This window comes from Triticum dicoccoides, chromosome 6B (assembly GCF_002162155.2).
Source record: "Triticum dicoccoides isolate Atlit2015 ecotype Zavitan chromosome 6B, WEW_v2.0, whole genome shotgun sequence".
In the NCBI taxonomy this organism is placed as follows: domain Eukaryota; kingdom Viridiplantae; phylum Streptophyta; class Magnoliopsida; order Poales; family Poaceae; genus Triticum; species Triticum dicoccoides.
In genome coordinates, this window is record NC_041391.1 from 5,671,601 (window position 1) to 5,683,045 (window position 11,445).

Below are 11,445 nucleotides of genomic sequence, written 5' to 3' on the forward strand. Positions count from 1 at the left end.
GTTAAGAAAGTTTTCATTGGGCCGGTGAAAAAATCAATGTGAGGATATGATGATGAAAAGTGAGACGAAACTAAACCAGACAAAAATAAATCAGACGAAAATAAACCGTGGTGGCTATTCTACGAAGTGAGGCATTAGGAGTAGAGATCTCTGGTAGTCCATTGTAGCCAACAAGGGCGTTTTCTTGTAGCAAACCGTACCACATGAGGGCTATAGCCAATAGTGTGATATTGTTATTTTTCAAGCAAAAAATAACACAATAGTGATAGTGAGGCTTTATTTTATCTCTTGATGTAGGATGATGTCATAGTTAGATGTGAGGTATTATCTCACAGCTAGATGTGACATAGTCGGACCCATATTGTATTGCTTTTCCTGATTGTGTTTACAAGGGGCTATACAAACATATATATAGTAGGAAGGATTGGCTAGCTAACCTACTCGGTTACTACTCCTAATCCTACTAGGTGATGAATACGAAACCTCCACGGACACACACACACATGCCATGTTTAGTTCCAACAATCACCCCCTAAACACGACGTTGTTACGTTACGGCTCCGACGCTGATCCTTCTTGGCACTTCCAAGAACTTCTCTCGGTCTAAAGACTTTGTTAGCATGCCTGCCAGCTGATCACCAGTGAAGGAAGGGATCGTCTACTGGTTGGCATCTATGTCGATGACCTATTAATTACTGGAGCAGATGAAGAGGTGATTGCAAAGTTCAAGCTACAGATGAAAGAGTTTTTCAAGATGGATGATCTAGGTCTTTTGAGCTACTACCCCGGAACAGAGGTACATCAAAAGATGGAGGGGATCACACTATGCGAGGAGGCATACGCAAGGAAGATACTTGAAAATTGTGGTATGAAATATTGCAATCCAATTGACGATTTAATGAAACCTCGTCTTGAACTGAGCAAGAAGAGTAAAATACCCGTACTTGATGCAATAGAGTATATTCCGGCAGCCGTTGCAGCGTGTCATGGTGTGTGGCTAGCAAGGCCACGCGGTGGTCTCATTGACCGAGATCTGGAACAAGTGGTGCTCAATGTTGACAACATGTCTACAACTTTTCTACGCGAAGATCCAGTGCGGCGCGAAAGGGGCAAGCACATTGATACGATGTATCACTACATAAAGGACTGTGTGGAAGAAGGTAATACGAACGTCAACTACATTTGTACTGATGATCAGCTGGCGAACATTCTGAACAAGGTTTTGGATCGAGAGAAGTTCTTGGAGATGCGAAGAAGAATTGGTGTCGAAACTGTGATGTGACGACATCATCGTGTTTAGGACCACATCATGTTTAGGGGATGATTGTTAGACTTAAACATGAACAAGTACACGGAACGTGTACGTGGTCTTGTAGGATTAGGAGTATCTTCAACATATAAATATGCCTTTTTGACATGGGCGATGAAAAGCTGCAGATCCTCGTATTGTTCTGCATTAATGTTATTAAGCGGAAAAATACATTAACAGGATATAGTAGGAACCAATCTATATATATACCTATACCTACTATTAAAGGGATCAATGCTTCTTCCTCTGTAAATTTGTACGCACAGTGGGCTTCTCAGCCCAACTTGGCGCTGTGGCCCAAGAAAGCAAGCCCACATAAGGCAAGGCAAAAATATTTGCTTTTGTAGGGAATTGAACTTTTTTTTTGCGGTAAATAGGGAATTGAACTTGCAACCTCCCTCTCACATATCCATTGTTGCAAGCAATTGAGCTATACCAGTGTTTTGTACAGGAAAAATTGTTTTGTCTATTAAATAGTCCCACCTCGCCTTCTTTTGTCCAATCATCTCAATTTATATACGTCTTTGAGCTTCTATGTATCAAGGAGCTATCTCGGGAATAAATAAACGAAGCAAGGAAAGAGGACGACATGCATAGAAAGAAAAGAAGGAAATAAGAGGACGGCATGCACAGAAAGAAATGAAGGAAATAAGATGCCTAAGAAAAAAAGTGAAAGCAGTTGGACGGGGCTTGCCTGCTCCCGTCCCGTGCTCCCATCGGTGCTCCCGAAACGTTAAACTCCATCGAACGGCTGGGCCCTTTCTACTTTTTCTGAGGAAACAATTCGCGGATCTCGTGTATTCCATCCCCTCCCCCCATACGTATTCCCCCTCGTCCCCTTTCTTCCCCTTTCGCTCTCACTTCCGACAGCCGACCGTGGTCCGCAGGGAGCGAAGGCATCTAGTGAATCCAGCGACCGCCCTCTGCTCCCGTCGCCGCACTTCCCCGTCCCTCCCCGCCGCTCACTTTGCCACCGCGGCCAAGCAGGCAGCTATTGCACAAGCTCAAGATTGAATCAGATCGGACCTAGGCCATGGCCTCGAGCAGGTGTGGCGCCACCCCCATCGTAGATGCCGGCCCTCTCCAATCTCAAGACCACCTCCGCCTCCTGGGTTTGCTCCTCCTGCTTGCTGACCTTTGACCCCCCCTGTTCGATCCAGTTTGTTTCTTCCTTGTTCTAATTTGTTGTCTGCTGATTGGATTTGTTCTCAGACCAAATTGAGGCGGCGCCGCCTGTTCATCACCGACGAGGCAACGGTCGCGGCGGCCGCCGACGCCTAGACCGTGGCCACCGTGGCGGCTGTCGCCGGCGGCGACTTGGCTTACTGGCAGTGCCTTCACGCATGTTCCCTGCTAGTATGGCAGCAGTAGAAGCTTAGCAGCAGCAGAGGCGGACGCGGACACCGTGCTGCTGATCACAAAATTGAGGCGGTCAACTATTCTACAGCTGAAAGACGGCAGATCTCACAGGCCTTGAGCTGACCGTAGTTTTTTGAGACGTACTACTAATGAAACTGTTTGGTATGTACTAATGCTAGCCTCACGTTTCAGTCTGGATGTGTATCAACCGCAACTCATTCATTTGTACTATGATACTATTTGAGCAGGCGTATTGGTGAGAACTCTGCTCACGCCCGCCAAGGTCGCCTTGCTCCGCGCCATGCTCGGTGAGTGACCCTCTCTGATGGGATTCTCTATCACAAAATGTTGATCATTTTATGTACTGGTGGCTGAATGAACTGAATTTTAATTAGCTGATGTTGGAGATATTTACAGACAGCACAAGGCCAGAAGACGTGGGTCAATGGTGTCAACACCGGCGTTGTCACAGTGATCAACTACAGTTCTGCTTTTGAGGTTAGATATAAAATCTATGTTGTTGGATGTTGGTCGTACTCGTACTACAGTTTGTACCTGATGCACCGGTGAATGAGTTGACAATATTTACAGTGCATGAAAGGTAGAAACGAATTGTTGCATTCCATCGACAGTCACATGAACAAGTAAGAATTGCAAGCATGGTCGTATACTCATAGGTTCTAATAGAATTGCAAGCAAATACACGAGATAAAAATCTATAACATCGATTAAGCCGGCTTCTGTTGATGGAAGAATAGTAGATTCTGTCTTGGCATCATCACAGGGGTAGAAGTACCACTCGTAGGAGTCTGTTGTTGGAAAAATGATAGATTTTGTCCTGGCATCATCATAGGGTTAGAGGTACCACTTGTAGGAGTCTGTTGTTGGGGGAATGATAGGTTTTGTCCTGGCATCATCATAGGGGTAGAGGTACCACTCGTACGAGTCTGTTGTTCCAAGAATGATATATTCTGTCCTGGCATCATCATAGGGGTAGAGGTACCACTTGTAGGAGTCTGTTGTTGGGAGAATGATAAATTTTGTCCTGACAACATCACATGGGTAGAGGTACCAATGGATTGTCGCAGACTTGAGTTGTAATGTGCTAAATAGGGGTGTGCAAGATTGGACGGAGCTCCCATATGACCCTATGCAGGTAAATAGCAAAGCTTAGGTCACAGAGGATTGAAAATGAGAAAAAGTTAAAAAGAAGACTTCTTTTACCATTTGGGTTGGGTTGTACTGTGGTAGATACCCAGGCATTTGGTTTGCGGAAGGCATTTCAGGTCGTACTTGTAAAAAATTGGTTGTCTTCTTTTTCTTCTTCGTTTTTGCTTTCTCCGAGCCACCAATGGATCTTGCTGATCCTGATATAATACTTTCTCCCAAATGACCCTGAGAAGATTAATAGCAAAGGTTAGCGTCATTGTAGTTTGAAAAAGAGAGAAAGTTATATGGGTAGACTTTTTATACCATTAACATTGGGTTATGCGTAGACATCTGATTTGTGAAAGGCATTTCAATTTTTTCTCCCAAATGACCCTAAGAAGATTAATAGCAAAGCTTAGCGTCATTGAATTTTGAAAATAAGAGAAAGTTAAATGGGTAGACTTCTTATACCATTAACATTGGGTTATACACAAACATTTGATTTGTGAAAGGCATTTCAGGTTGTAGTTGGAAAGAATCATCTATCTTCTTTTTCTTCTTTGTTTTTGCTTTCTCCAAGCCACCAATGGGCCTTGCTGATCCTCGTCAGTCTTCTCCTTGACCTTCGTACCCTTTCGGCCTTTCAAGCCCCTCGTTATGTTTTGAAACCCTACTAGAGTCAATGTTCGTACCTGCAACCATAAAGTTAAATGTAAGTCTTAGTTTGAAAATACTGTATGCAACTAGTAGCATAGTATATAACTTGTATGCATATACCTTCCTTTGGGATCTTAAGTATAAGGCCATGTCTCCAGTAGCAAGATTATGATTATGTGCAGCCTCAAATTCATACACAGAATATAATCCGTCTTTAAGACTTATCTTCATATGGGCTTTACATCCACATCGTGTTTCAGGCCTACTGTAACTGAAAGAATCATCTCTCTTATCTTCTGCGCGGAATCATGTCAATTAAAATAAGTATATTAGTGATCCATAAGTAATATAACCAAAACAAAATACAGGCATGTCATACCTTGACGGGAGCATGTAAATGTTCATTGTTGTATGACAACAGAATTCTTTACTTTATGTTGACTCCCTCTTCGGATGCTAAAACCAATGGCTTTTGCATAATTGTTATAAAAGGAGTAAGCTTCCTCTTCAGATAAAAATTGCATGCCAAGCTTTGGTACCCTTTCATTACTGTAATCTGTTGCATTGCTAGGAGCAGTTTCATGCACATCCTATATGAATCACTATTCACATTAGTTCATATGCATATGCTTGAAAGTTAGATATATGAAACAATGTTCACAACCAGATTACCTTTTAGTTGCCCTTGCCACAAGTAATCAAATGATGTTCCAAAATTGTAGTGTAACTCTTTGATCCTCATAGTCATACTACATGTCTTGTCTAGAAGGCCGCACTACTGGAATACTAAATGCAAACCAAACTATTCTACAACAGTTGGTATCTAAATCAATTGGAAATGGACATAATGTTAATTTTTTGAGACTAATATAGACTAACGATAAGAACAATTAGACATCTGATTTTATTACATGTAGTACTCTGTGAATGAATACCAGATTCTTGCATATGTACAGTTGAAATTACATGAATCACCTAACAAACTAAGTTGTGCAAAACTGCTATGCCCATTGTGTCTACATGGCTGTATAGTAGTTTTAATCGGATTTGAATAGATCTTATACAGTCATGATTGGTTTATTTGTTTGTTAACAGGGAAAAGCAACCATTTCAACAAGACGGGCAGGAACAACAAAAGGAGATCAAGAAGAATATGAGTCAGATTTCTTACTTTTCATCCTTCAGATTCATTGTCTTGTTGATGGTTCCCATAGTCCGTGCTTGAAGAAGCCATAGGGGACAATAGAGCCCCAGTCTGCTTGATGTTTGCACAGTTGACGTTCTCCCTGAAATTAATTAATGGCAATCAGCTGCGATTGCAATTTTTCTTCTTCCTGTGATTTAAGATACCTCTGTTATATGGGATGGGCGTCCCTCCTTTTTGGCGCGCACTAGTGAGATTGATGGTCATTTTCCCTCCAGATTTTTGTGCGGGCCTTTTCCGTCCAGAATCAATCGCGAGTATTACCTGCGGGAGAGTAAAATACGGAATACGTGGTTGTTTCCTTGTTTTTTGCGCCAGAAAAGGGACGTGGGGAAGGGAAATTGGCCCAGCCGTTCGATGGAGTTTAACGTTTCGGGAGCACCGATGGGAGCACGGGACGGGAGCAGGCAAGCCCCGTCCAAAGCAGTCCAAATGAATGAGCAGTAAGCAAGGAAGGAATAAGATGATTTCAACCGACGTATAGAGAAATAAGGAAGGAGGGGCAGCCTTTCTAATCCTCAATTTCACAGACAAAATAATGACCAGCTTTAAGTCTATGCACGTTGTTATTGGTGGTTGTGTATAATGCGTGGGAGTATGGGCCTACATAACAGTCCAGTGGATATTGCTTATGCCGTGAATGTTTTCTTTCAATATGGTTACAAACACCCCTGACAATAGCTGAATTGGTGAAAAAGATTGGTGGTCTGTGTTTCACTTTTGGACATCCATGTGAGCATCTTGATTCTGCTTTTGCTTATCAGCTCACAACATATGGTTTAGTGTTTGTGTGATTATTCAAGTTGCAGCCATGTGTTACACTAGGATCAAATAGCTAACAGAAAGTTAAATAATCAGAGGTGGACTCTACTATGATTTTTTAAGCTCTCACTGTATATGTGATAGAATCTGTACTGTATTCAGTATGATGCCCCTTACTCATATTCATATTTCTAATTTCATTGCTAAAATGGATTTTGGTGTTAACCGTGTAGTTCTTTTTAAAGAATACTTCTATATATTTTTTCTTCTTTCCACCACCACTCTGAATATATTGGTGTACTGAATAATATGTGTCTCAATCCCAAACTTTCTATCTCAGTGTTAACATCTAATCAAAATTTTGCTAGCTTAAAAATATTTCTTAATATAGCCAAAATTTAGGTAGCATAGGCCACATAATTTGGCTTGTTAATTGCAACAAACTATTAGGTAGATATTTATCAGTTTACATGTATTCTGTTTTTTAGAAGGAGAGTGTGGGAAAAAAAATCTATTGCAACTAGAGGGGCTTGCGAAAGCAGCATGCGACGGTGTGATACCAACCCCATCGTGTTGAATTTTATCACGTTTGTCGTGAATAGGTGGACAATATGACCATGATGGCGAAGAGAGTGGTAAGACAGGTGGGTTGCTTGGAGAATGCGAGGATTTGCTTCCCCTGTCGCAACGCACGGGCCTATGTGCTAGTTGAACAAACTACAATAACGCCCGAGTGGCTGAGTAGGAACCAAATTGACACCTTTACCTGAAGGATCCATCCTGTTCTCCATTTGGCATAAGTTATCATGTCAAAAAGGGAACCATCTCATACATGGACGGGTGTGTATCAATAGAATAATCTGTACACGTTAGCTAACTGATAAAAGGGAACCCTCGCTGAAAGTTCCTCACTAATGGTGATCATTATAGTTTGGTTAGCTTTGGTCTGCTTTCCCTTAGCCTTTTCCTGCTTTCCCTTTTCATTTGCCTTTGCCACCTACCAGCCTACCAGTACATTACGAATTCTTAAATCTGTTCCTAATACGCGTACCACTACCGTAGAACAAATTCTTAAATCTGTTCTTCCAACTACGCGTACAACCACCTTCCAAGAAGTTCTCAAATCTGCTTTTCCTACTACGCGTACCACCAAATCCCAAGAAGTTCTTTAAATCTGTTATTCCTACTACGCGTACCACCACCTTTAAATTTGTTCTTCCTACTATGCGCACCTCCCCCTATCAGGAAAGCCGCTACTCTCTACCTTCACCTTCTGCTTCAAATGTGTCTTGGGTACACCAGTCACTCCTCGCCTACCCATCCATACCCATCCATACCGCTTCCCTGCACTTGGGTACGCCTTGGTTCAGCTTCTCTGGTGAACTGAGTGGTCAGCTGCAGGGGCTGCATCGATTAGTTAAGGTACGTAATTTCGTTCCTTGCACCCTTTGCTTAGTCAAGCGGATGGAGGTTCTTACTTACTACAACATAGATTCACCTACTAAAATTAACCTCAACCAGCGACATCAAATGCATTGTCTTTCTTCCTAAGTTGCATGTGTACTTCTCAAATGTCTATTTATCTTTTTCTTCCCCTTATAAATTTGATTTGTTTGATCATATTATAGAATTCCATTACAGGTCTCTTTCTTTCCAAATTCAAAGAAAGTTGTTTCTGATATTACCACTTCAGACACTTCCAGTGAACTACTACTGCCATAATAGAAATGGACCATACAGATGTCAGTGTGCTACCTGATGATCTAGTTGTGGAAATCCTCTCCCGGCTGCCGCTCAAGTCTTTTTGCCGCTTCAAATGTGTCTGCAAACCCTGGCTTGCCTTCTCCTCTGATCCAAACTACCGCAAGAAGCTGCCGAAAATCCCCATTGGTATTTTCTGCCAGTACCAAGACTTTGATAAGAAGGCTACCAAGCTTCTTAGCCAGCCCCAAAACGTTGAGAAAATTGATGGAGCACTTAGTTTCTTGCCACACCATCTGCAACTGGAGCTTATGGATTGCTGCAATGGCCTAGTGCTCTGCATGCATAGGAGCATGGATTGGAGCAGGCGTACAATTACTTGCCACTTCATTATGTGCAACCCGGCAACACAAGAGTGGACGAGGCTTCCTGATACTCGTCCTTACCAAGAACACGATGTTTGTGAAGCTATGTTGGCTTTCAACCCGTCATGTTCCCGGCAGTTCTACGTCTTCAACTTTAGACGGAATCCTTTATCTTCATTCTTTAGTGGACTTGAGGTGTTTTCGTCTGACCTTTCAACATGGCTCGTATATGATGCATGGTGGAATTCCGGGATACGCACTATTATTGGTTACCCACACTTGTTCATAGATGGTTCATTGTATCTGTTTAGTCTGCGACAGAACTCAGTGGAGAGGATACTGGTACTGAACGGTTTTGAGGCAATGAGTTCTCGCATACCGCCTAATCGTCGAACTATTAAGTTGCCTCGTGACCATTCTATTGAGCCTCCGAATGGCCTTCCTGTGGGTATGTACACCCGCGGTTACTTTGGCAAATCTCGGGGGGCCATTTACTATGCATTGCCAGAGGAGGATGGGCTTGCAGTCCAGATCTGGAGTCTTGATGTTTCTGGGCCTTACAAGTGGACTGTGAAGTATCGTCTTAGTATGAGGGATGCATTTGGACGGGACGACCTTGCTCACTATGACTCTTCTCAACAGTGCTGGAATTGCGCGTATGAGATTACTGCTATTGACTTGGAGAGAGAAGTTATCTTCCTGTTGGACTGTTGGGCGAACACGATCCGTTCATACGCCATGAGCAATGGGGAACTTCATGAACTCGATGAAATTGAACAAGATCATGAGCATGTCTATGAGAAGTTCTTCCACTATGTGGCGTGCTACTCAAGGCTTCCAGCTTATGTGCCTTTACCTAAGCCACATTTGCTGGAAACGAAAAGGATTGATCGGCGGACGTGGCGGTCAAAATTGCTAGCAATTGTTGGAAAATCAAGATGGAGATAATCTGTATGCCTTCATTTCGGCGAGTAATAGTGCTGGAAGGAATCAAGCCTAGTCCAGGAGTGATGTTACAAAGGTCTTCTATATTTTTCTTTTGTTCCCATTGTGCTAACTAACACTGTCTGAATACTGAAAACTCCCCGATTTCGGTGTATTGTGTCATCTGATTCCCTGGTGCTCTGTTTCTCAAGGCGCACGTGATAATTTTGTAAAGATATAACAAATGACACTAGTACATATTTTTGCGTGTATATATTTGGCGAACATTACATATTTTATATTAAGAGCCATAGTTTGTAGTGATGTACAACTAATGACACTAGCACATATGATATATTAAGAAGCGTAGTCTGTACGTAGTACTGGCCAACATAGACTAATCAACATAGTCTGTACGTAGTACTGGCCAACGTAGACTAATCTTTTGCTGTTTGCTGCCTTTAATAATTCTTGCCAAGTCAATTTGAAATAGAGGGTCAAAAGTAGGCTCCTTAGCTAGCGAACAGGCAAGGGGTTGGTTCAGATATAAAAGTTAATCCAAATGTCAGTGTCAATGCCGCAAGAAAAAAGTACAAATGAGCAGCTGGTTAGTAAAATGGCAGTGAAAACCTGCAGAACCTCATATTGTTCTGCATGAACGTTGTTGACAACAGGATATAGTGGGAACCAACTGAGTTAAGATTGGCATTATAATAACTGACGAAAGTGAAGTTCCTCGCGGTCATTATCTGCAGTCTGGTTGCCATTGTCTGTGCTCTGCTTTCCCTTTGCCTTGCTTTCCCTTTCAATTTTCCTTTGTCTTTGCCATAAATGTTAGAATATATAACCGTATTATGTGTATAGATATACGGTTGTATATGTGTAGTCTTTGTATAGGTGTCCGTATATTGTACGATACGAACTCTGCCTTGTAATCTCTATATATTGATCAATACAAGGCACCACAACGTGTGGTTTCCCCAATCTTACATGGTATAGAGCCTAAAACCCTACCCTAGCCTGTGCCGCCCTCCTCCTCTTTCCGCTGCCACCGAAGCCACCACCCCTCTCGCCGCCGCGCCCCGATCGCCGCCTCCATGTCGCAACCTGACACGGACGCCACGAACCAGGCGCTGGCCGCGGCCAAGGAGCGCCAGGACGCCGAGGCCGCCGAGGCCGCCAAGGCCAAGATACCTCTCGCGACCGCCCCCGATGGATCTAGGACGAGCACGGGGTCTTTTTCCTTGACCTCTCTGCACGCCCAGGCCGTCGGCCTGCACTCCATCAAGGGACACGTTCCCGTCGAGCTCGCGCTTGACACCGGCGTTCACCGTCAGTGGCGCACCTTCTTCCGCGCCGCTTGCCCCAAGTACGCCCTCCTGGATCATCTAGACTTTGACGCCCCCGACGCGCTGAACCCGGAGTGGTCTCTCCTCGACGCCACCGTCGTCTCTTGGCTCTATGGGTCTGTCTCGCTCAGCATCCTCGACGCCGTCATGACGCCCGGTGACGATCCCCTCGCCGTCAATCTCTGGAACAGCATCAACGGTCTCTTCAACGACCACAAGATCAACCGTCAGCTCCACCTCACGGCCGAGCTCGGCGATCTCAGGATGGGAGAGATGACCATGGCCGACTATCTTCAGAAGGTCAAATCCCTCTACGATGGGCTTGCAGATCTTGGCGCCCCCGTTGATGATGCTGAGATGGTGGTCCACTGCCTCAACGGCCTCTCCGAGCAATACGAGGCCGCCGCTGATCTCATCTCCCTCATGCCGGGCATGACCTTCGCACAGTGCTGCTCGTTGCTCGCGCTCCAGGACATGAAGCGCAAAAATTGCCGCGCCCGCAACTCCGACACGGCCCTCTTCACCAACACCGCCGGCAACCCTGGCAACAGCGGCAACCCGGGCAAGGCCTCTGGAAAAGGAAAGAAGAAGAAGAAGGCTGCCACTGGCGTCGCCAAGGAGATCATCCCGGCGCCCGCGACCCCATTGGCTGCCACTCCCTCCTGG

General features: G+C 44.2%; 1 protein-coding gene across 1 annotated transcript; it reads left to right on the forward strand.

Moving 5' to 3' along the window:
- Positions 1–7,702: 7,702 nt before the first annotated feature.
- On the forward strand, positions 7,703–9,661 carry LOC119325261 (F-box protein At5g65850-like). The gene is made up of 2 exons (XM_037599000.1): positions 7,703–7,862; positions 8,082–9,661. Exon 2 carries the CDS (start codon positions 8,168–8,170, stop codon positions 9,452–9,454), a length of 1,287 nt encoding a protein of 428 aa, XP_037454897.1. The 5' UTR covers positions 7,703–7,862; positions 8,082–8,167; the 3' UTR covers positions 9,455–9,661.
- The last annotated feature ends 1,784 nt before the right edge of the window (positions 9,662–11,445 follow it).

Excerpts from the sequence above, each read along its gene's own strand:
- LOC119325261 (XM_037599000.1), top strand. The coding sequence starts at position 8,168 with ATGGACCATACAGATGTCAGTGTGCTACCTGATGATCTAGTTGTGGAA.